Source organism: Cupressus sempervirens, chromosome 7 (assembly GCF_028749045.1).
Source record: "Cupressus sempervirens isolate cs-2001-9-10 chromosome 7, ASM2874904v1, whole genome shotgun sequence".
NCBI lineage: Eukaryota > Viridiplantae > Streptophyta > Pinopsida > Cupressales > Cupressaceae > Cupressus > Cupressus sempervirens.
This window is the reverse complement of record NC_143124.1, coordinates 245,199,657-245,226,401: the sequence shown is the minus strand read 5'-3', so window position 1 is coordinate 245,226,401 and position 26,745 is coordinate 245,199,657. Positions and strand designations below refer to the sequence as shown.

Here is a 26,745-nt window from a genome sequence, read left to right as displayed (position 1 = left end):
CAGCTCTTCATTATTTCTTACATCATCCTTATTACTAATATCTTGCACACTAGAATATATCTTCAAAGTCTCATCCCTATAATCAGAAATTTTCATCATTTCCATTAGAGGCACAGTGATTTTTAACTAAGATAGCATGACTCATAAAACTATGACAGTCAGATATTTGCTTACCATTAGTATGCATGACTAGTTGCTTGGTCAGCCTATAGGGTTGATTACCTTTCTTTTGCTTGGCTTGAGCTTGATTACCAGGCTTTTTAGATGCTTATACCTACTCCTGATTTTTTGCAAATATACCAGCGGGACAACCCTGATTAGTATTACTGTCTTTATTTCTTCTTTGGTAAATGTGTTTAGCATGTTCTACTGCTGCAATAGTATAAGCTCTTCTTTCTTCTGTCGTTAATCTGCAAAAAGTAGGTGTATCCTCCTCGTCTGAAAACACCTGTTGAACACAACGCTGCTGATTAGAGCCCAGGCAACTTGCAAAAATCACACCATGGGCCATCATCAACAATGTTGACTTTTTTTAAAGGATCAAGGGTGTCATTAGCATAACTTGTCTTTCTAGTTTGCCGTCTTTCCAATTCATATTGTAGGGCATATCCTAGAGTCTCACCCTATCATTTATGTGAAAGGGTGGTCTTTCATTTCTATTTGTTTTGACCTTTATTTCCTTTAACATATCCATTATTTCTTTTAGTTCATCCTTTTTAGGGCTTTTAGAATTGTATAATTTTGGATCATCCCTCTTGTTGATTCTTCTTACTAATTTCCTATCATTCTCAATTGTCATGGCAATTTTGAAAGTTTGTGGCAGCAAAGGTGATCTTTGAGATCTTACCTCATAGTGGGTTTTACTATGAAAAGCACTTAAGTAGAAATCAACCAAAAATGAATCCACCGGTCTAGTTTACCTCAGAATCCTATTGAGAACTTTGTTAAATCTTTTGTTGAATTCTGATACTGATTCATTTGTGTTATTTTTAATGCTTGTTAAATCATGTGATGCAAAGGATGTATCATTGTGATCACCAAATTGCTCAATAAACTTATCAGAAAAATCACACCATCCAGAAATGGATCCATCTGGCAAACTTCTGTACCATTCTACAACATCCTCGATTAATGACTGAACAAAAAATTTCATGAATACATCTTCATGTTCTTCCTCAAAATCTTCAATTACATTCTTCAAATTAATTACATGTCTTTCAGCAGATTTTGTTCCACTTCCTAAAAATTTTGGAAGAGCACTCCTTAAGTCATTTGATATAGGATTCGGTTGTCTTCTAATCCCATTGAAATCAAGTTGTCTGTATCTTTCAATTGCCATAGGCTGCCTTATTACTTGATTTGTAGTGCCCTAATTTTGTACCATATGACCTTGGATGTTTCGATTGTTATTGTTTTGATTCAACCCATAGGGTTGTCTAATGTTTCCACCATTTTGCTAAATTCCTCTATTATGTTGCCCATTGTTCCATGTTCGTTGATTGTTATGGAAATGTTTGTTAAAGTTATTATTTTGATTTCTATCTCTTTTGTTCTCATATAATCGATTGACATGACTAGTAGCAAACTGTGCCTCCAGATTCTTTCTATGAGGCGGATTGTACTTCGGTGGTGTATTCATTTCATTTTGTATTTGATCAGACCTTTCTTCCCTCTGTTGGTTATCAAAATCGCTGGTTAGAAACCTACGAGCCTTGCTTGCTCGATGCTGGGTATCTAACTGATTTTGGCCAACGTGACAGGATTGAATCAAATCCTCTGCGCTTTTGGTTCCACTAGACCAAGGCTTGTGTACCCAAATCGAAAACTCGGATGCAAGATGTATTATAGCGGATTATAACACAAAAACAAAACTCCTCAACTGGCAAGTGTCAAGGAAATTATCTAAATTGCAATTAATAACTTTAAACTTTGACTACTTTATTAAAATTGTATGTTGCTGAAAAGAAATTTTTTAAAACGAATTATTAGATGAAATCAAATCCTCAAAGAAAAAAGGTAGAGAAATGCCAGCGTTAGATTCAATATTTATGAGCAGATTTATGGTCAGTGCCAAATTCTGATTGGGTAGTAGAATCAAACATACATTTCTTACATACAACTTTATGATATTGATAATATAATATTTATTGATAACTCACTAATTACGATGCCACAAATTGTTACACTTCAGCGTATTCAAATTAGTCTATTATGCTTTAACCATCATGCGGTCACAATAGATACAAATAATGGGAAGGAAATTAACAAATAATGGGAAGGAAATTACATTCAGCACTATTTGTATTTGTCAAATCTAAATAACTATGAACAATTTAATGTACTTATCAAATCAACAAATTATAAATAAATGAACAAAATCATAAAGGACGAGTAATAACTGTTCAAACTCTAAGACAAATAAAATTCTTACTGATTTTATTGCTGGACAGATTGTATTGAAGACACTCAACCTTTTGGTGCTCTATCCAACACACTTTGATCCACACAATGCTTGGAAATAATACTCAAAAATCTGAATCTTCTTTGCTTTGTTCAGATCTCCAACTCCTCCTTTAAAGAAAAACTTTTTAAATGTATGCCTGAGAATGGATAGCTGCTTTTTTAAGAGCAATAAAAAGTATCATGGATGTTTTCAGCCTTGCTTAACATATATTTATGGACATAGAAGAGGTGTTGGTTTTATTCCCTCAAGCAACGCACCTCTCACCAAAACTAATCAATTTGTTTTAAATTGTTTTTAAACAACCAACTATTGATGAATTTTAAAGATAATAAAGCCAAGAACTATCGTTGTATCTCCATTTATGCGGGTCCTTTCAACATACGCCATTTTAAATAATATTTTTGCTTGCTTCCTGCGGATTCCTAGCTTGTTTACAATTCAGCGTTATTATACGCCATATGAATATCGCTTAAGCTTTTATATCATGCTACACGTCCACCTGAGACTCCCCATTGCTCCTGCGGGTTCACGCATACACCTCCAAACCTACACCAAAAGTAACCACATTACATACTGATAAATTTATAAAATTAATAAAAAACAACTAGTGATTCTATTGGAACGTGAACGCCAAATCCCTCATGATCGCAGAATGTAGAGCATAGAGGGAAACACGTGCAGACACCATAATCTCCTTCGAAGGTTACTCTCAGGCATCACACATGGGTCTCTTCTACTTCGAGTCCTTCAAAATCATTGCCCATATAGACATGCAATTATTCTGCACATGCCTCTCCATTTATTGTGGTGTTTGTTTATGCAAGGAGTGTGAATTGTCATTGTATCTGGAATTCTTATACCCAAAGAAAGTTTGCGCACCATAATGCTCACATTCTAGGTTTTCCGTGCTTATTCCTAGATGTTGAATGCACGTAACTCTCTAGACATTGCGCATCAATACAGAATCTGTTTGAAAGTGAATGATGCTTATGGAACAATTATCTCTCCCGTACGTGACTGTGTTGAAAAACCCCAATGTGATAAAAATAGTTCAACATCAAACCCGAATTCTGACTCTCGATGACTCTCTAATCCTCTTTCAATCTGACATGAATGATCGCCATGCTTGCATTTCCTACTGTAATCTTTGCTTTTGAGTTAAGATATGCTTCTAAAGCTCTAATATCATTGGGACAGAATACTGAGAACATAGCAATTCAATGGTGGCATCTCTCATCCACAAGAAGTTGGACAGGAAATAGGTCCTCTGCAAAGATAAGCTCCATTCCTGAATTCTTTGCAATCTTTATCAAAACAAACTCTAACAATTTTACTCGGAATCCACTCGAATTCCCCACTGTGGGAAATAAAGCCTTCGAAGCACTTCATGCAATAAGCCTATAAACTTCTACGAGTTTCTAAAGAGTGTTCTTTCTTACAGAAACCTTCTTATCACGTAAACGCTCTGCCACATTCTTAATAATCTCAAAAGATACACATCTAGAATTTATTTTTGCTATGTCACAAATCACATTTACAACTTGAATTCGAACTTTATCATCGAAGTCTAGAAAACGACCTCCAAGCCCAGCAAGAATCTCAAAAGCCTCATTTCTAGATGGATTTGCCAAAAAACAATCTTTTGCACATTCCACAACAGCCAACCTTACTTCCACAATCTTATCAGAGAATCTTTTTAAGAATTCAGCAAATAGTTGATGGTACTCTTGTGCAACATGTCGTCCATGCAATGCAAATAATTTTCCCAACAAATGCACTGCCTTCAACCGAACATCTAACTAATCTGTCAGTAGTTCCTAGGTTAGATTTGGAATGACAGCCAATAGCATCTGAGGGGCACAATGATAAATTTCAAAAATAATATTATGACAATTTTCTTGTAGATCACTTCCAACAGCCTTCTCCTCAAACATTACTGAAGTTAAAAATTGCTGAACAACTGACTCCAACTTTTCTACATAGCGTTGAACCACGGATACTGAAAGCTGACGGAAAGAGCTTGTTTGGCACTACTGATGTCCTTGTTATACTCTGCAAATTATTTTGGATTGCCATATGATGCTTACTGACACATGATACAATCAGCTTGAAACATTGAATGTGGGGAGAAAGCACCTCTAGGCAATGCAATATCCAATATGCTTGATGTCCCTTTACCCAATATGATCATCATAATAATCTCACACATGTAATGGCCAAATATAGAATATATCCAGAATACAGCTATATGATACTTTGCATATTTGTAGCTATAACATGATACTTTCTATTGTGACCAATCTGGAAATTAGAATCCTCTTACATCTTCATAGATACAAATGATAAAATATTGAAGAATATGCATGCTGCTGAAATGTTTGTCTCCAGTGATATCACTAAATGTTATATTTCAATCTCCATCAGTCAATTCCTATCCTAAAAGGATGCGGCAGAGATATTTGGTGTTCTTTATGTGCTTTGCTCATTACCCATGTCGCTGATACACATATACTCCATAAGGTTGACATGACATGGATATCAAAGTGATAAGAGAGTGCACAAAAATTGAGACTAGAATTTGGGCTCCATCACCCTCCACCCATTCGACTTTTCTTCATTACAAGCTTTTCTAGGCAGGTAGGCAATAAGATCTTTTGATATTCCTATTTTTTCAAGGATATCATCCGGCTACATTTTTAATGTCTTAGCCAATATTGCACTATTACCGTTTATAGTTTCAACCATCTTCTTTATTATCATATCCCATTGCATTATTTTCTCTTGTTCTTCATCATCCTCAATACGAGTTATCTCACATTCTGGCTCTTCATCAACCCTAGGAATATGGAAAAATGGATTACAATTTTCCTCATCCTTTTCAAGACTGTTATAACTTGATTCACATATTTCGAGTTGTTTGTTGGTCCTTTCCTGCAAGTTTCTATGTCCTGTTTAACACATTTTTGGCTTTTGATTTTTACCTTTCTTATTTCTTGGCTTTTTCTCAAAAGTTAATTGTTCAAGTCTTTTAGGTTGGGGATTTATTGATCTTTTACCCCACAAACACTTCAAAAGTAAACAATTTGATGCTCAAAATATAATATCCAAACAAGATAGTCGCCACTTTCTCTTAAGAAAGAAATGGAAATCTAGGTTCTTTATCCAACAGAGTTAATGCCAAAAAATTGAGAACAATTTGCTGAAAATAACAAAAGAATTTTTTGTCTTAGTTGCTTCAACTATTTACGTGAAATGTAGACAACTTTAGATTAAGCCAAAACTTAAGACTTTTGAACACACCCAGAAATCCTAAGAAGAAACTTATGAATTTTACTCAAATGCAGATAAGAAACTTGAATATTAGAATCTGAAAATTATAAAACAAAAAATGAAAATACTAAAAGAAAGCTTCTAATACGTTCACAATTTTGGTAAATGCTCAAAAGAAACGAAATCTGAGAACTCACCACAAAGCTATGCTTAAACGAAACTCTAGACTGCTCTTGATAGAGTATGCAAAGCTTACTTACGATTGTCCCCAACAGAGTCGCAATTCTGTTGGTTATCAAAATTGCTAGTTAGAGACCTACGAGCCTTGCCTGCTCGATCCTAGGTATCTAACTAATTTTGGCCAACTTGACAAGATTAATCTAATCGATTCAAATCCTCTGCGCTTTTGACTCCGCTGGACCAAGGCCTGTTCACCAAAATCCTAGATAGCAAAACCTTGGATTCAAGATGATTTATCGCAGAGTATAACATAAAAACAAATTCCTCAACTGGCAAGTGTTCGAGGAAACTTTCCGGATTGTGATTAATAACTATTATTCTTAAAACTTCGATCACTTTATTAAGATTATATGCTGCTGAAAAGAAAATTTAAAAGAAAAAACGAATTATGAAGTGAAATCAGATCCTTAAAGAAAGAAGCTAAAGAAATGCCAGCATTTTCATTTAAAATTTATGAGCAAATTTATGATCAGTGCCAAATTCCAAGTGGGTAATAGAGTCAAACATATATTTCTTACATACAACTTTATGATATTGATGATATTATATTTGCTGATAACTCAATTATTACGATGCCACAAATTGTTACACTTTCGCGTATTCAAATTAGTCTATTATGCTTTAACCCTTATGTGGACACAATAGATACAAATAATGGAAAAGATTATATCTTGCACTATTTGTATTTATCAAATCTGAGTAGCAATGAACAATTTAATGTACTTACCAAAACAGTAAATTATAAACAAATGATCGACAAAATCACAAAGGACGAGTTATATATGTTTCAACTCTAAAAATAAATAAAGGCCTTACAGAATATATTGTCGGAAAATTGGTACTGAAGACACTCAAATTTCCAATGCTCTATTCAATACCACTTCGATCCATACAATGTTTGGAATTAATACTCAAAAATCTAAATCTCTTTTGCTTAGTTTAGATCTCCAACTCCTCCTTTAGAAGGAGAAAACTTCAATGGTATCAATGCTAAAAAAAATGCCAAATTTTAATGAGATCAGTTGAATGATCCTCTCCTTTTGCTTTTCACATCACATATATTTATAAAACTCGAAAAGCTGCAAATAAAAAGTCACCTCTCTTCACACTACCTAATCGGGCTTCAACTAAACAATTGTGATGTTAATATTTGACCATAACAAAACATATAATCACCAGTCTTTTCATAATGAAACCTCGCTAAAAACTCCAACAACCAACTAAAGTTTTAATTAGGAGTTTATTAGATATATCTCAAATATGCAATGGAATTTGAGAAATCGTTGCAGAAACTTCAATGATTTGCATCGCTAGATTCTCCATTTGGCATCATCTCTCTGCCTTCATATTCATTGTCGTGATGAATGAAATGATCGGGTTTTTTGCACATACTAATTCTCTTTATCAACAATCATTATTGCGAAGGTCCTGTAATCATTATTGTAAACAAAAGAAAATATTAGAAATGAGCCACTGGGCAATGATTAGTAAAAATAACATTTTAATGGCTCTCCTCTTGCAAAACCCATCCACATGGTATTCGGCTATGAGCATCCCAGAAATTTACAAATCCTTCTATCCAAGTAGTTGTTGTGCCTTCTTTAAACTACACTCGAAAATTTCAGCCAATAATGCTTTTCCAGTTTTCTGACAATTTTTGTATCTGCATTCTTGTAGTCTGATATATATCTACCACAACTAACACAGTTGTTTCCTGCCGTCATCCTTCATGCAGCTTGGACACAATCATGATCTCATATATCCCACGCTGAATATGTCATCTGGTATAATGTAAGAGTCTCCTGCCCGCTGGTATTATTGCACATTCTTTTGACTCGGCATAATAAACATTGCTCATTCCACCCATGATATACATCAAATCATATAGATATGGCTATCATTATCTCTGAATTAACCTAGACATGACACTGCGTCACCAATCTTGTCTTTAATGGCTTCAGTCAATCCTTATTGGGTTGTTTCAAAGTATTTCGTTCAACACCATCGTCTGTTGTTGCTTATGAATTTCAGCAATAACATTCAGACATCGCTCATCATTAGAAGCTGAAATATTTCCAACAGCTTTACCCTTCCCTTTTGACTTCATCTTTGAATCCAACAAAATGACATTTAACTTTGTGCATAAGGTTTTTAAAATACAGAGTCTCTCTGTAACTCCTGAATCAACAGGACCTGAATCAGCAAGGAAGTATTTATCTTTGAAACGTTTAGCATGAGCACTAACAGTTGTAGGAAGACCAGTATTAAAGGTTGGAGTTGATGCATCCCTGACAGTTGCTAAGTACTTCTGCTCTTCAATTCCATTCATTTCACTATTTGATCTACCACTTGGCTGCTTGTTGCGTCTGTGCTTTGCTATTGCCCCTGTGAGAAGATCTTGATCCTTCCTGTATGCATTGAAATTATACTAGGTTGATTTGAAAGTATTAGTGCATCTACAGCATGAGTGACACCCTCTCTAATAGACATTGTGGAAAATATATCAGGCAATTTTTGCATGAGAATGTCTGTCGTCTGCAAAGTTGCTACCAAGACCTGTGGATCTTTCCAAGCAAGAATTCCAGCTAGAAAGCTTGAAATATTTGTCACTCGAAGCATAGATTGCAGCATGTCAGATGTATTGAAATACATCAATTTGCTGAATACAGAGAACCATATATGTCAAACAAGGGCATTCACACTCGAGCCATAGACCTGTACTAAAATTGGAAAAAGATCCACTCCAAATTGTTGCAAAAGCTCTGACTGATTACGGAGTAGTTGTTCCCAAGAAGATATCTCTGGAATGCTTCCATTTATATCTTCTTGTTTTGCATAATTGCTTACAAAATTCTGCTTCTTTAAATTACCTTCTGCCATCCGTTCCTCATCAATCAGCCTTGTATTTTCCTTCATGTAAATCTCATTAATTTTAACAGCCAAATCCTTATCATCTTTGGCCTTCCAAATAGGTTTTTTTTCAGGACTTTTTTGCTTATCACATTTAACCTAAGATATTTTACATTTCATGATACTTAATTCGTTCAAATTTGATGACCATTTACATGGCTTTGACGTGGACTGTTATCCTCTAACATGGACTCAGATAACTGGTACAAACAGCTGCCACAATTTTCCTATCCTCTGCAGTCATGAGTTTATTAATAATTCTGAAACATGTGTCCTCCATTGATCTGAGAGCAGTACTGTGCATTTGTTCATCATATTAAACAAGATCTAATTCTCACTACTTTCATTGCTTCAAAAAGATATAAAAATGATCCACTCCATTTCGATCCTACAACATAATCTCACAAACGAAGTCACAAAATTTTTGGGCTCCATCAGTGGCTCTCATTGGGGACACATGCCTCTTGTGGGCATAGTGAGCATCTCAGCTATCTCTAGAGGAACAGACCTACCAAAATATTAGGAGCAATCAGTTTGTGGAATGATACACATACATCATAAACAATAAAATAAAATAAAAAATACAATAATACAAAGAAAGGAAGTAGTACTTCCCTTTTTAAGCTTATTGAAAGAATGGCTTAAGGTACTGCCCATGGACTGGAAAATCTTGAATATGACCATCTGTACCTTGCAAAAAATAAGATTGTTCCCTAGCCTTTTCAGAAATTATAAATGGTCCGAGCCATAAAGCTTCGAACTTACTATGTTTTCCTTTGTCCTGATCCTTAGCATTCCATTTCAAGACCCAATCACCTGCCTTAAAAGATAGGTTTGAAGATTTTTTGTCATAAAGGAATTTAACCTGCTGTTGCTTATTTATGTTCTTTTTCTGTGCTAACCCTCTTACCTCGTCTAATTCAATCAATGCATTTAACCTATTCTCCATGAAATTGATATCTTCTAATTGTTCCTCAGTAACAAATTTGTAAACAGGCAATAAATTATTCAAAGGAAGCTTTGCTTCTTTCCAATAAAATGATCCACTCCATTTCAATCCTACAACGTAATCTCACAAACTAAGTTACAAAATTTTCAGGCTCATTCACATTGTTTCTTTTGTGTTTTGTGTTTCATGCTTGCTTATTTGTTTTCTCCACTTGGAGAAATTATAGGTTTTTTCCCAAGAACTTGTTTTTGCTTCTTTACATGCGAAAGCATCATCATATTCCACATTCTGTTTCCATGTCACAACACTTCATCTCTCACTCAACGAAACGTGTTTACATGTTTTTCATCTCATTCACCATCCACATATGCATGTAATCCCATTTTCCACTTCCATTTTCACCCATCTCACTTTTCATTTTTATTCGCACGACTTGATTACACTAAATGTCTTACATGTAATTAGATCCAAAAGGTCCGATTTTGATTAACAGTCACATTTTGAAAAGTCAAAAAGATGTCATTTTCACTTCCAATGTACTTTGACTTCTCCTTTTCACTAAAAGTGACTATAAAACTCATTATCTCACCTTCATTTTCCATTTCCATCTCTTCATATGCATTTGCATTTACATGAGTAAATACATTTTTTCGCATCTTTCAATGCTTTCCATCTCATCCTTCATTCGCACATACATGTGATGTCTATCCTTCACTCGTGTTTGCATCTTATTTTACCTTCCATCTCCCATTGCATGTTGCATTTACATGTAATCCATTTTCCATTTTCCGTGCAATGACATCTTGAAAGCCCAAGTCATGTTTAAAAATCAGCAATTTCCATTTACACGTATTCCTATGCGCCAAGCACTTTGTCAAAAAAAAAAAGGTAAAAGGTGCTGATGGAAAATTGTTCCGAGTTTACATCCGGACATCGTCAAGAGGTTTTCAAAGTGTCAAAGACTATAGTTTGTGCTGATCTACAAAGGAGAATTCATGACAAAATGAGCAAGAAAAAGCGAGATCACATCAAGTTTCCACATGACAACGGACAATTCATCAAAGTTAGAGGTTATCAAAAGACGCAACACTATGGTTATCAAGGTGAATGCAGTGATACAAAGTACAGGAACTTCCGATCCTATCATCATCCGGGATTGCATTGTCAAATACAAGGCCCTTTAGGATTGTTTCCTTCTCTTTCGTTTTCTTCTTCTTCGTTCATGTATGTAGTTGGAGAGGATGCATTGCATAAAGATGTGTAATTATATGTAATTCGAGTTACATGTATGTAAAAGGATGTAATGCAAGTTGGTTGAGTTGCTCCCACTTTTTCCTCCACCTTTTTCTCAACTCCTATGTCTGTATAAAGGAGTGCCCCCTCATTGTAAAAATCATTATCTTTATGCAAGAGAGCTCTAGAGAAATTGTGCCAACAAAACTTCGTTTGTGTAAGCACTATTTTGAGAGAAAGTGAATAAAAAGGAGCATTTGAGACTTAACTTTGATTAAGTGAGATTGTTATTTGTGTGAATTGTAAGTTTTGTCTATAATTCATCCAAGTTATCTTTCATTCATGTTATCTTGTGTTATTGGTAATTGTATCTCGTGAATTTGAATAGAAAAGAGTTAAGAAGCAACTGGAGCCAGAGCTTTGACCAAGAGCAATTGTCGAAGTGTATAGCTAGAAGCTTTGTCTATAGCTTATATTTTCTTCTTAATTCGCAAAATAGCTAAGTAGTTTTACTTTTAGGAGTCGTTGTGCCCTAACTGTAAAGCTTTTCCATATAGAAATACAACCAAACTTAGAGCCAAACCTGCACATTTTTCAGCTAGCACTTGAGTTAGTGAAGGTTTATCGGTATCATTGTTTCAAGCTCTGGATACAAGTGTAGTTAGAGATTCACCCTGCCCATTACTCGCTCCACGAGTAAGTGGATTCTTTCTTGAAAGTTAAGAAAAAAGGATATTGGTAACACCCTTTTTACAAAATCTCTTGACTTCTTGCTTACCTTGAGTTGATCCAAGGAACGTTGAGAAGGGGGAGTCTTCCCTTTAAGGTAGGAGAGACACTGTCTCACATGTTGTGGCTGGTCATCCTATTTTGCAATTGGATTTTTACCCAAAACTGTCAGTTGCAAAATATCCACCCAACACTGTATTGTTGTATCTTTCAATCCCTTGGACCCTTGTTGGTCTCTTGTTGGACATTAATATCTTTATATTATCTATCAAACTTGTAGCCCTTGGACATTTTTATATTCATATAATTATATACATGTTGACAATTATTCAAGATTCAGTGAATTATATTATGAGTGTATGAAATTAAAAGCAATTTGAATTAACTATAGTATTGAGTTACATCGGGTAAATGAATTTATGAACAAAGTTACATGAACAAATGTGTGCGTGCACGAGTGTGTATTTATGTGTGTGTGTGTGTGTGTGTGTGTGTGTTTGCTTATTTATTTTAATTATAATTTGAATATTAATATTTCAAAATTACTTTTTAAATATATTTTTAGCTTGAATTGTCTTTTAGATCAGTGATAAGATTGTGTTATATTGATTGTAAGTCGAGTTAGAGCCTGGCCCAACCCAAAGGCAGTAACAACAAAGTACTACCTCTCCCAAAGATACAACATTCTCAAAAAGACCCATGGACAAGTCAAACATTAAGGATTACAATTTGCTCCTTGTTTTGGATGCGAGCATAAAATCCTATCAAAACCACATGCCATCTTAGACTCTTGGCTCTCTTCCCTTCCACTACCTACCATCCCTCTTCCAGCCTATCAAACTCATTATATGACTCCCCGCACATGTCAGTAGAAAGTACTTTTCCCTTTCATAGTTTATATTTAAATTTTCAATTGGTGATATATAAAGAGGAGTATACACTTTCACCCAAAGTTATGAACTGATGAGGCCACAAATGGGGACATCATCCCCATTTGAACCTTGATGGCAAGAACAATATAACAACTTAACCGTCAAAACATGTCATAGTTGGCAATTTGTGATATTTTTAACTAATAATAGTAAATTATTAATATTTTATTTTGTTTTGTTTTTTCAATCTAAATTTAAATGTGAAGTTAATAAAAGCAAAAAAAACAAATATGAATGATGTTCTTACTTGTATATATATTAAAACTTATAAATTAAAAAATAAACTATAATGAATAATAAATTATAATAAATAAATTGGAAAAATTATTTGTTACAAATTAACTTTTAAAATATTATTTTTTAAGTTTTATTTAAAAAACTATCAATAAGAAAACATTAATATATTCCTAAACTCTAATCGAATGCTATGGAAAAGTTATAAGTTTAAGGCGAAGAAGTTAGTATCAAAATAGCGACACACCTGCACTTGAAGCCATCGCCAAACTAGTTGAAGCCTTAGGATGGGGCCATCTGAGTATGGAGGGGGGCTTCCTTAAAAATAGAGTTGGGGTCAGTGAGAATTTTTAGGATTATTTATAGGTGAGTGGTCCCATGAATTTTGTAGTGTGCAATAGCTTTAAAATGTCAGCTCTAAATGGAAGGAAGCTAGTGGTCCCAATGAATTTTATAATGCAGATCATGAGTGTATAATATATTCAAAAGGTAAAAACTTTGTTTTCCTTCTAAATTCTTTTTTGGGTGGGTAGAAAAATGAGCAGATTGTTTTCATGTGACAAAAAGAAATCCAAAGCTGGTGTAAATAGTTCCAATCCCAACTCATTTGCACCTGCTTAACTTCAAAGGCCTAAAACGTAGGAGCACCTGTTTTGGAGGAAAAAATTGCAAATTAACACTTAGCCCGCACCCCTCCTCAAATTCTTATGGGCCCTCTTGTTCCTTGATAATTGAGCCCAACCCTTCCTCCCCCATGGTCCGCCTTAGCCGATCTGTGAATAGTTCGCGTGAAGAGATGCACGAGCTTGAAAAATAGCAGGAAGAAGAATGAAAAATCGTAGAAAAAAACATGCACGAGAGAGCTCTAGATTTTAATTTGGACAACGGTTTAGTTGTTATAAAAAAATCTCCAATTTTCTCCTCTATTTTTCTAGCGATAAGAGTAGATTCTTCTCAAGGTTTTTTAATAAACTATAGCCATGTGAATCTGACACGGGCTTACAATACCGGTGTCACTTAAACATGCAAGGATATGTTTTAAAGCCATGTTGTTGCTTTGTCTTACCCATTCCTGTACAAGTATGCACACCCCACAAAAGTGATTGTTGTATTGTGCAACCCTGTTTATGACTTTCAACTCGCATTTTAACTCAATTGCTAGGGTACAAGGCCCTACGGTGGAGTACCCTAACTTCACGTCCCTAAAATCTAACATATTTCAAATGAGGGTGTTACTAATATTTTTGAGAAATATTATGAATGTATTAATGCAATTCAACTTAAAAGTTTTAAGCTCCGAATGGTGGTGGTCTCATGAAGAATGATGTGAATAAAAACTTTAAAATCCAATATCATTTTTCTTCTATTTTGTTTTAAAATATTTCTTGATATGTAACACAAAAATACTGAACTAGTAGGATAATATGCAGTTTCTATGCAGAGGCCACAATTTTTTAGGGGAAGATTCCAAATAATTATGTTGCATTCTTTTATTACTTTTTGGTTTCATGAGATTTCCCACTCCATGAAATAGATTCTCAAGCCCCCACTTCATGGGACCTTAAATTTGGGATCTCTCAAAGATATAGCACGGAGCGGCTTCTTACTTAAGGAGTATTGTAAGGTGTTACCCTACCTCAAAGATTCACTAAATTTTAAGATCTATTGCATATTAGGGCATATTGATGATTGGGCAAAAGGGAAAAGAACTCTAGTTTTTGAAGATTTGTCTATATCTTCTAAATGACTACGAATTTTTCAGCAATTTCTTTTATCTGAGGTGATCGATTTTCTCACTTTTGTCTCTTCTTCTGTTGTGCGAGGCTGTATTCTTCTTTTCCATTAGATCTTGTGTCCATCCCAGGCCCTGTAGCTGAGAATATGGCTGACAATGGGGAATAATGCTCAACACAAGGCTAACAACTCCTGACCTATCAAAGGTTATGTGATAGGATTTCAAAGCTGGAGATGGACAACATGCAGCTAAGAGAGCAAATTATCTCTATGACGGATACCACTTCTAAACTCAAGACTACCACAACCTCTAATTTGTCATCCATTCAAAGGTTCGGATACTTTCACCACTAAGGCAGCAAATCTGCAAACTGATATCTACTCCATTATCGCACAACTTGAGGGACTTGATACCATCAAAGAGCAACAATTAGTTATTGCAGCAAAGCATTCTTCTCTCATCTCTGAAACCGAACAAAAGTAAAATCATGGGCATCCCTCTATAGTAGCACAAATACTATGCCTCTAGCGAGTATTAACAAGATGGTTCAAGGGAAAACCGAGGATGAGCAGGTGAGATGGGTTCATGAGCTCAACCTACGGGTTCGTGGACTCCCTCCTACTTCAAATCCTCTTTCAGCGAGACACTCTTTTCTTTGTGACCAGCTTGGTCTTGCTAACATCACGTTGGATAAGTGTTGGGTGGGTCATGATGGTTTCTTATTACTCCATGCTCTTTGAGCTCAAAGGAAGTTATTCTCTCTCCCTTCCAAGATTTTCCTAGATGAAGATCTCACAAAGACTCAAGTTGCAGAGTTGAAACATGCTCATCGTGTTGTGGTTGAGGCAAGGCAGCCAAGTAAATGGGCAGTTATCAAAAATCTCAAAGCAGTTTTTTGGGATTCCCTCCCCAGTGGTTGGGTAGAGAGATAGGCCCCCAAGGCCAAATGATGGGCCCGCCAGCAGTTGGACAAGAGGGAGACCTCCACTTGTTCCCTTCTTGTTAACTGTTGGAATGGTAATGGCTCTTTATGGTCATTGCCCAGTCTTTTGCGCAATGGTGTGGGGTCTGCGGATATTCTTGTTATTACCGAAACTCACAAGAGCCCTGTATGTCCTCTTTCGAGGGTTATAAGTTATCAGTAGTTATCTATTTGTAGGGAGGAGGTTCGTGCTTCCGGTGGGGTACATGGTTCCAGCAGAGTGACTTGTTTGATTAGGGATGATATCTTCAATTGCACTTCTATTGTACACACTGATACGTTTACCAAATTCTTGCGGGTCCGCATTGACCATAAGAGTCACCGTCAAAGAGATTTCTTTTTGGTTGCTTGTTATTTTCCACCAGCTTCCTCCCACTATGCTATCCATAGCACCAATGACAGGGGCCCTTTCACTAACTTTAGCGAGACTCTCTCATTTTGTTGCTTTAGGAGATATAATTATTTTGGGTGATTTCAATGCAAGGACCAAGGAACTCCAAACTCCACTTTATGACTGTAGCTTTGATTCCATCTACTCCACTGAGATTGATCTGGTTTCTTTATGGTTTCAGCGTCCTTATACAGACGCTCTTGGACTACTCTCTTGTTATGGTCGCCATCTGCTTCAGCTTTGTGAGTCTTCTGGTCTTGTGATCTTGAACGGTCTTTCTTGCTTCCCTGGTTCTGAGCTCTTCACCTGCTAGCCTCATTGCAATGGTGCTAGCATTGTTGATTATGCCCTCACCTATCCCTCCATCTCGTGCATCCACAGTTTCACCATCTTACATCTTCCTCTTGCAGATCATGCTCTCCTTAATATTCATACTCGCCTTTCCCTCCTTGTTTCGCCCCCTTTTTTGTCACCTACTGCTCGTTCACCCATTCACTTCCGCTTCATTGACAGTGATTGTGAGCTCTTCTCCTCTCATCTCTCGAGACTCCTTAACCCTGCATGCTTTTCTGACTCTTGTGATGCTGCCTCCATGTTTTGACTTGTTGCGTTTGCCATCCAGAAGTCCGCTATCCTTTCCATTCCTCACCATCCTTCGCTGCCCCTCTACAGTAAATGCCGTAATACTTGTCCTATGAACCAATGGTATAATGGGAACTGCAAAGCTTTCCATCGCTCTATTCTTTTTTCTTTTGAGACTCATTCTCTAGACTTAACCCGCTTGCATTTGTCTTTCCTTCACTTTCTTCGTAGGAAGAAATGTTCCTTCACTGCTTCCCAGTGCAAATCCCTTTGTTTTGCGCTGATCCGCAACCCCCATCTTTTTTGGCGCACTCTTTTCCCCCATTGCTCCCCTCCACCCTCCACCCTTGACTTTCGCTACCTTACCTCTCACACCATGGCTCTTCATGACACCCCTCGGCAACCTTCTATCCACCCCATTCTGCCTCCTTTCTGCCACTTGTTCACCCCATCTTACATTTTTGAGGCCATCAAATCCATGAGATGTAGTAGAGCTGCGAATGAAGACGGATTCCAAGCTGAGTTCTTCAAGTTTGGTGCCTCTGTTCTGAGCCCCTATCTCTCTATTTTTTTCAATAGAGTAATTTGCACTGGATTCTTGATCTCTTGGTCCAGGCATCTGATTTAACCTATCCACAAGACCAGTTCGGTCTCTGATCCAAGGAACTACAGATTCATCATGATTGGACACACGTTTGCTAAACTTTATGTAACAGCCCTCAATGCTATGCTATCTAGTGAACTTGACAAGAAAGGGTGTAGGGCTAGAGGGCAAGCTAGTTTTCGGGCCGCCTATCAAACCATGGATCACATCTTCACTTTGCAGGCTATTATTGAGGAGGCTAGACACAAATTTGAGAAGGTTTATTGTTGCTTTATTGATTTTCGCAAGGCTTTTGATTTTGTTCCTAGGATAGCTCTTTTTGAGAGTCTTCGAGAGATTGGGATTTTTGAGTTGTTGCTTATTGCCATTATGAGATTATATGAGACTGTAACTGGTAGATTCAGAACTTCTCAAGGGTTCTCTGATCCCATCCATAGCACCATTGGGGTCAAGCAAGGATGTCCTCTCACTCCTACCTTGTTTGGGTTATATATTGATGAGCTTAAGAACTTCCTTCTGAAGTCTTCTCTTCCAGGTGATGGTTGCTACCTACACCAAGTCGCGATCTCCATTCTTCTTTTCGCAGATGATGTGGTTCTTCTTGCTTCCTCTCCAAACAGTTTACAAAGGCTCCTTGATGGCTTGGCTTCTTTTTGTGATCAGTGTCAGCTTGTGGTTAACATGACTTTAATTGCTTAAAGACTTCTCATCTTCACTTCTTATTTTAGGGACAGGAGATTGAGATCACTTCCTCTTATACCTATCTAAGGGTTAAGTTTTCAGGACCACGATTCATCGTAAGACTAGTGATTCAGCCCAGAGTCAACAAGGGTATGGACTCTCTTGCTTTGCTTGAGAAGCAGTGCTTTAGACATCACTTTCAGGATACCTCATCCAAGTTATCCCTCTTGGAGTCCCTTGTGCGGCCAACAGTTCTTTATGGATCTGTGGTTTGGTTCCCATCTCTCCTTGGTTCTGATTGGGCCTCAATCGAGCAGGTTCAAACATTACTTCTACAGTGCATCACTAGATGTCACAGGTTCATTCATCATAGTATCATTTTGGCGCTCATCCTTTTAGCATCGCGACCATTTTTTAGTTCATTTGGTTCATCATCTTTGTGGTTTTGCGGATCTAGTGGGTGAATGGGATCGGTACTCCTACTTTGCTTATTGTTCTAAGGCTGGTTCTCGTGCCCATTGTTGGTATGCACAGGCTTGCTCTTTGCTGAGATTGATTGGGATTGATATTGATCGCCTCCCCCCTTACCAGTTCTCACTAAATGCCCCTGTTCATCTTCTCCCCTCACGGCAGGAGCTAAATGAGCATGTTAGACTGGACATTTATAGACAATACATTGCCACTGCCTAGGTTAACCCGCCTAGGGGTTTACGTTCGAGGATTTTTTTAATGCGGAGCTCTTCTTGGAGATCTCTGACAGGATTATTGTTTGTCCTAGCTACCTTTCTCGACGGTGGTCTCACACCCTGCATATCTCCCTAGGGTCCTTCAAAGTTGGCTCTCACTGTCTTCGAGCTCGAACCAATCATCACATTGACAGCGGGGAGCGGATGTGTAAGCTGTGCACTTTGGATGAGGTTGAGACTGAGACTTACTTTATCTTTCATTGCCCTGTCTGCTATGAGATCAAAAGGAGATTTTTCTATCTATTCCAGGAGTGTTTCTCTCTTTATGATTTTTTCAGTTACTATGATCAGCAGTGTCTTGCACTTTATCTTCAAGAGGCCACTACTCTCCGTGACAATACGCTACAGTCAGTTCTTCCTCACCGACATACTTCTACTCAGCTCATTACGGCCTTTTTCAAACCCTTATCTCCTATACGTGGTGTGAAAAGGTCATCTAGTTCTACTAGCTCTCCCAGTCATTCCAAAGCTGTCAGATCTTGTTCCAGCTATTTGCAACAGCGACACTCCTCTATGAGTTCCCAAAGACGGAGCAGAGCTTCTACCCATCAGCAGGCATATCCTTCTGTGACTGATTTCTTCCTGCCTAGAAAGGACCCCTAGTCTTTCTATTGTTCTTCTCTCTGCTTCTCTTCTTTTCTTCTTCTTGCTTTCTGTCTTGTTGTTTGCTTTAGTTTCCAGACACTGTTAGGTGCTCCTGCTGTTTTCAGTTTCATTGATGTAATCTTTCAGTCCCATAATACTTTTGGTGGTCTTCTGGTGGACATTAATATCATTATCTTATCTTATCTTATCGTTACTCATCCCAGTGTCCCGACATACCCAAGTGTCAGTGTTACACTAGGTTTTTATAATTAATATTTTGTGATTTATTGCAGTTTCATTATTGTTTGTAAATTCACCTTCCAAGTCACAAATCGGTGAATAAATTCTTGCATTTCTGGAAAGCTTTTGAAAATGTATTACAAATCTCTATATTTACTCTTTAATTCGAGGCCAAGTACATCTGTTTTTGTCAGAACAAAGTTGGGTCAATCAGATCTGGTAGAATGGTTATCTTAATCTATTAAAGGACTTTTTTTTAAACCTACTTTCAATGTGTTTTTTATTATTTTCTGGAAGAGGAGATGCATTAAAATCTTGGCACAGATACAAATATCTCTTGGTCAACCTATACAATGGAAATATTGGTTTCCTCGTTATTTAAGAGGTGAAGCTAAGGAATGGTGTGCACAATTAGATAATGATATTCCCTCTTTGGATGAGAACTAGAAGAAACTTTCTTAAATAGATGAACTATAGAAGAAGAATAAGAGGAAGAAAATGAAGAGAAAGAAGAGGATGACAAAGACAAATAAAAAAAGGAAGACAAAGAAGAAAATGAAGACAAGGAAGAAAAAATAGATGGATAAGGAGAAGACTTATAATGAGATGATACAGGTATATGCACTTTAGCACTCATAAAAAAGAATATTCAACCTTTCTTTTTCATGGATGCATTTGAGAAAACTATTGTCTCTATAAATGCTAATATCTCAACAGAAATCAGCGAAGGAGATGCATGTACAAGGAAAGGACGTTAAGAACAGAAAATATTCTATGGATACTCAAATGTATGAAGGTGTAAAGCTCTGCATTGATAAATGTATTTTACATTCAAACATTCATGCTCTGGATATGGATGGAATGCATAATGCTCTTGGCTGTCCTTGATTAGAATCCTGTGGGAACAATAAACATCATTGTGCAAAAGAAATTCATGAAGCTTTGGTATAGAAGGAAAAAGAATACATTATAAGATATAACACAGAAGAGGAAGTGCAATAATTTTATGAAGATTAAAAACAAATGAGGAATACATGAGGATCAACTCAAGAGGTTGAGAAAAATGGAGATATATTACTTCTACTGAGAAATCGCTAAGACAAGTAGCAGGAAATAGTGAAGAATCAGAGAAGGTTCCAATGACATAGTGTATAGGCATCTACAACATTGTGGAGGATCAAAAGCTAGAGAAACTAAAGCCTAGGATCCAAATCTATTTATCTTTATTCTGAAAACCATTTTGCAGAAAATCCCATGAGTTGTCCTAATGGTCATTGAAACAAAATAGTTTTTAACCTTCAAATAGTACCCTTGTATTCTAGACTCTTGAAAATGTTCAGAGCTTCCACAGTTTCAGTAAATTTCATGTGCTGATTTTCAGCTCAATCTATTCTTAAATAACAATTTTCCTGAGAAGAATAAATTGCTTTATTTGATAAATTTGATATTTATAAATTTCTTGTACTAGCGAAGCCTTCAATTTCCTTTCCTATATAAATATTTGCTCGATATTGAAAGAATTGTGAACTGAGAAATGTAATGCCCCGCCAAAGAACCGTAAAGAAATTAACCTAAAGTTTCACTAAGTTTGCCCAACATTTTTTTTTGAAGATAATAAAATCAACAGATAATCCACATCATGGAATAATCACAAGTATGAATCAAATTAAATAATATACAATTACAAAGGATGCCACTTGGCATAACTAAAATGCATAATCATCCATTGTACAAGTCACAAGGTATGAAAAGCTCAAAGAATATACATCATCAATAAGATCTCTGATAAATCAAGTACAATACAATAGAATAATAGTATCCAAGACAAATACAAGATCAGAAAGAAAGGAACAATTGCACAAGTACATCCAACAACGGCATCCAGCTGTCGGATCTCAATGGTATAAGAAAAAATGCACTACCACCCGACTTCATGGAACCTAAATGGCCCACTCCCACCGTGTTGAGAAGATAGTCTCAAGTCCCAAACAGAAATCAATCCACAAGTCATAACCAACATCTAGGTCAAGGAAATCCTGATAACAAACTATCTCAAAGGGTACCAAGACACCAGTATCATCTAATCCCAAAGGCAACAAAGACACGTAAGAAATCTACTATGCAAGTGAGAAAGTGTCATCGCATGAGCCAACTCTAAGGTTACCCTGGCAACCTCTCTGGACTCTGGCCCCCTAGTGTCTCTATGTGGCACCAGTATCCTAGCCTATACTAGCACTCAAGGCATGGGCAAAGAAAGACAATGATTCTTATTAATTAATTTTACTCTCATTTAATAAAATGTTATCACTTTTAAAACTACTTACAATGGATTACCCAAGCAGCCACTTAGGGCTTCGGCCTCCATTGGAGGTCACTTCCCAACATACACATAGATTACCTACCCTAGCCTCATAAAAGTACAACTCATAAAATCACAATTTTCACTTCAATTCTTTACAAGCGTCTGGAAAGCACCTATAGATGAAACATAGTATTCACCTCAGTAGATTTCCTACGTGTCTTTGTTGACTCTGGGATTAGATGATACAAGTGTCTTGGTACCCTTTAAGACAGTTTGCTATCAGGATTTCCTTGACCTAGATGTTGGTTATGACTTGTGGATTGATATCTGTTTGGGACTTGAGACTATCTCCTCGGCACGGTGGGAGTGGGCCATTTAGGTTCCACGAGGTCAGGTAGTAGTGCATTTTTCTTATACCATTGAGATCCGACAAGTGGATGTCGTTGGTGGATGTACCTATGCAATTGTTCCTTTCTTTCTGATCTTGTATTTCTGTTGGACAGTATTATTCTTTTGTGTTGTACTTGATTTATCAGAGATCTTATTGATGATGTATATTCTTTGAGCTTTTCATACCCTATGGCTTGTACAGTGGATGATTATGCATTCTAGTTATGCCAAGTGGCATCCTTTGTAATTGTATATTATTTAATTGGATTCGTACTTGTCATTATTCCATGATATAGATTTTGGTTGTGTTAGATTTAATATTAATAAAACTTATACATGTGATTCAACGTCATGGGACCCTTCAGAGATGTAATCTGTTTTGAATGGTTGTATGCATATGAGTTAATGCTTCCGCTATATTATCTGTTGATGTTATTATCTTCTTCTTTTTGCAAATGTTGGGCAAACTTAGCGAAACTTTAGGTTAATTTCTTTTGGATTCCCTGGCGGGGCGTTACAAAAAGCATCCTTGAGTTCAATCATTCCATAGCAATTGAACAAGAATGAAAGAGAAAATTGAGAGATGCAAATGACAAACCCTAGCAAAGCAAGCGAGATTCAAAACATTTTTAGCACACATATTTGCATCATCATAGTATCACAGACATGTACAAATTAAAAAGGTTGCACTTATACAATGTTCAATTGATGACTGGAACGGATAATTTCACTCAAATCTCCAATAAGAATTAATAAGTAACAAAAGGTCATATTCAAAAGTTGTATGACTATTTATCTAGCTAAAGTTACTACGTTGAATGAATCGTACTTTATTGCAAGTATTAGCAGTGATTGTGTGTTGTACATAGGGATATGAATCAACTATAACAAACTCATTTATGATCTTATCTCTCAGCCTAAGCTATGCTTAAGTACAAATCTTGCACTTTCTAAATATAAATCAATTATTATCGTTGGAGACTCATCCAAACCCAAATAAATTATACTATTCAAAAATATAATTTTAATATTCTTGGATCTCTGTACCTGGGCCCAATGTGTTGGAGCTTCCTCTGGAGCAGTTGAGAGCACAAGTGTGTTGGAGTATTTTGGACACTTTTTTCTTTGATGTGTGTCATTTCGACTTAAATCCACAGATATAGAGCTATCAATTGATGATTCCAAGTGACTGTCACTTGTTGTATATTCTCCAAAAGCAACATCAAACCATAATGCAAAACCATGAAGGGGTGCTGCAAACAACCATAACTGTACGAATTACATATATCTAAAAACAGCATTGGATAAAGTTAAAAAAAATATATATTTAAATATTCCATTTCTTTACAGCCATTAGTAAGTCACTTTAGTTGTACCTTGAAACATATTTTTAAATCAGAGGGGGTAAATTTGCAGGGACTAATAAATGTCAATTCATGTCTAAGAGTTGCCCTTTTTCTTCATAAATAGATGTGAATATATAATAACATTCTTTTTTCTTACAGGGAAAATGGTAATCAAAAACTTCAGGAAATGAACTATGCAAAAGAATCTTGGCTAGAAAGTTGCTTAAATAACTATTCTACAGCTTAGCTAAGTTCAAAGAACGAACTGTAGATGGAAAAATTTGCTATAATTACATGAAAAATGCAGTCAGAGAAAATAAAATTAGAAACCTCTACAAATTAGGACACAGAAAACCTCTAAATTGCGATGAAAGATCTAATAGATAGGTACAAATAGCAATTCTATGACTTGTATTATCAAATGCATGGCACAAGCAGACAGTTGCAAATAAAATATTGCTCCTATCATCCTTGACTATCTTGTGAGTCAAATTGTACGGTCATTCCTCACAATGCCAAGCATTGTGCTCATAGCCAAACTGTGCAAACATTTGAAGTGTCAGTTGGATTTATACCTATCCCTGTTCAAACTACGCATAACAATAGCATTGTTTATCGTTCCAAAAGCAACCATATTGATTCCATTTCAGCCTTCGCACATTTATTTATAATATGTTTAAAATTAATCTAAGCAAGTTTATTTTGTATTTAACTTTTTTTAATTATATTTCAATAATATGCACTTGATTTATACTAATATAACAAATATTTTACATCATTATTAACCATCGAGGGGCTAATATTATTGAAAATGAAATTTAAAATCATAAATTTTTCAGAATTATATAACTATAATACATAGATTTTGGTTATATATGTTTGGTTTTTAGTTCTTTAATTACATTACATAATCTTTTCTATAATTATTTAAAACATAATGATAACCTATGTAACTATAAAGTATATCATATTATTTTGTGTACCAGCAGTCACGAAACTACCACTGCAGTTCTGATGTTTTGACATGATTGCAAAACTGCCACAATGTTTTGGTTTCCAGGTGGCAATTTTGCCCTTTCATATGTAATATTTTGGCCCAAAACAAATGAAGAATGAAAGTTTGTGTTACAAAATGTTTCTTTTCCAAATGGTGTACTTCAAAGCTATTGTTTGAAAATATGAGACCCACAATATACACATTGTGACAGCTTAGAAGTAGATATTTACAGCCTCAGAAAGTTCAACAAAGTTTCATTCTTGATTTTACTTGATTTTATTTTATCATCTTCTACTTTTACTTCACAACACCTATATCTAACCAGATTTCTTCCCTACTCTAGTTTTATGATGATTATAAATAAACTAATATTCTTTTGTCATTGATAGGAGTTCAAAATATAATTCCTTATGCCTAAAATGCACTTCACGAAGATACACAAAACCTTGTCAAATAGACACGTCCTACCTGTCTTCAGGGAACTGAAATTGAAATTTGCAGAAACTGTTTCCAACTCCTCACTAGTTATTGTCCCACAATCAATGCGTTTTACCTGTAATGATAATCCATAAGGTCAGTATCTATTGCTTGTCAGCACATTCCAATGTAGCTGTGCCTATGGATTGAACGTAAAAGTAGTTTGACATGATAGAAAATGCATGAATGTAAATCCAATTAAGACTTCACAACTAGACGAGCTCCACTTGCCAATTCAACAAATAAATTACTCCCAATTAAATTAATCAACTTAGTGTCTTTTAAAATGAGTTAAGCATAAACTTACAATGAATGGCCCTGCTAAGATATTTTCTCCTGTAATTGTTTCAATGCAAGGCTCTTCAAATGCACATTGCTTCGCCAATGGTAACATTGCAGACACTGGAAGAGTCAAGTGTCACCATGTGCACAAAAGTTGCAAAATTATAAATGTAATCTTCACAAGTAGCAGCCACAAAGTTTAACAAGTACAAAATCAAATTTGATGACCAAAACAAATGAAATAAAAAGATTGAAATTTCTCACTGTCAATCCCATAAACATTGCGCCAGAAGTTGATGCTTTCATCATATCTCTCAGCATGTGTGATCGGTGCCATGTACAACTGCAAAAAAGAAAAAGAAAAAAAGTTATAAGCTACACATTAACAAAAGCATATTCAAGATTAATTCAGCTGCTCAACTGTTAGTTGAAGACAACCAAGAATCTGGTTCTCACAATTCCCTGCTTAGATATTTTTTTTCTGATCCTGTATCAATCGAGTTCTAGAGATCATCTCTTCCCTTACAAGACCATGTACCTCGTAGAATAGTTACAATGTGATTTACTACAACCACACTAGACTAAAGCAGTGTGTGTGGGCGCATGTGCACCACAAGATGAAATAATTACACCAAAACAGAAGACAACCAATGAGAACTGTAAAATGGATCTCTTGTGGGAACTTTGGGGATAATACTCATTTACTGCCAAAGACAAAAGAGATGAGTGCATTCTACTAAGTAGATCGATGATAATTATTTGTATTTGTGATAGAAAATTTGAAACCGGGAGAATAATACTTCTATCAACTAGTGTCCAAGCAAATTCAAAATAAAGTACTCAATAGTAAATGATATTCCTTGCACCGCAGCAATGTGACTAAAAAGCTACTCAGTAGTCCCACATTAAGATATTTTTCTGTGAAGTACATAAAGGGGCTTACAAAGTGCTTACTAATACTCTACATCTACTCATTGAAATTTTCAACCACAATACCAATCAATATATCTCCTCCTTGGCTTCCAAGAAAGCTTGAATTATAGGGATGTACTAGCACAACACAACATGCAAGAATGTTTTTCAATTCAAAGGATGCTCATACTAAGTTTACTCTAAGTTGCTGAATTGGGAATCAGAACAGGTATGTGGATATGGAATGCTGGTACAGCAGAAATGTTTGTAGGGTGTTGGGTGCATTTTGGATACGCGCATACAGATATGTATATACATTATGTATGTATGTATATGTGTATGTATTTGCATATGTATGTAGGTATGTATATGTGTGTGTGTTTGCATATATATCTATGTAGGTATGTATCTATATGTGCAGCTTAAAAATAGAATTAAGTTTAGAATGTCATATACCTATACATATGCTAAACAAAACCATTACAAATTTCAAACTTTAAAACATCATTCTACTTTAAATTTCAGGTTTCCG

The 26,745-nt window shown here is 35.9% G+C and overlaps 1 protein-coding gene across 3 annotated transcripts in view; it reads right to left on the bottom strand.

The window, feature by feature from the left end:
- Positions 1-26,745, bottom strand: part of LOC149546411 (putative protein arginine N-methyltransferase 6) — a 248,429-nt gene that overhangs the window by 52,355 nt on the left and 169,329 nt on the right. For 2 of the 3 annotated variants that reach the window (XM_089791186.1, XM_089791185.1), the window contains exons 8-11: positions 25,566-25,644; positions 25,327-25,421; positions 25,011-25,095; positions 23,247-23,452 (exon numbers count right to left, since the gene is read on the bottom strand). In XM_089791186.1, coding sequence (XP_089647312.1) covers positions 23,247-23,452; positions 25,011-25,095; positions 25,327-25,421; positions 25,566-25,644 — 465 coding nt within the window. The remainder of the gene's footprint in view (positions 1-23,246; positions 23,453-25,010; positions 25,096-25,326; positions 25,422-25,565; positions 25,645-26,745) is intronic. The other variant, XR_016353711.1, reaches the window with a different exon arrangement.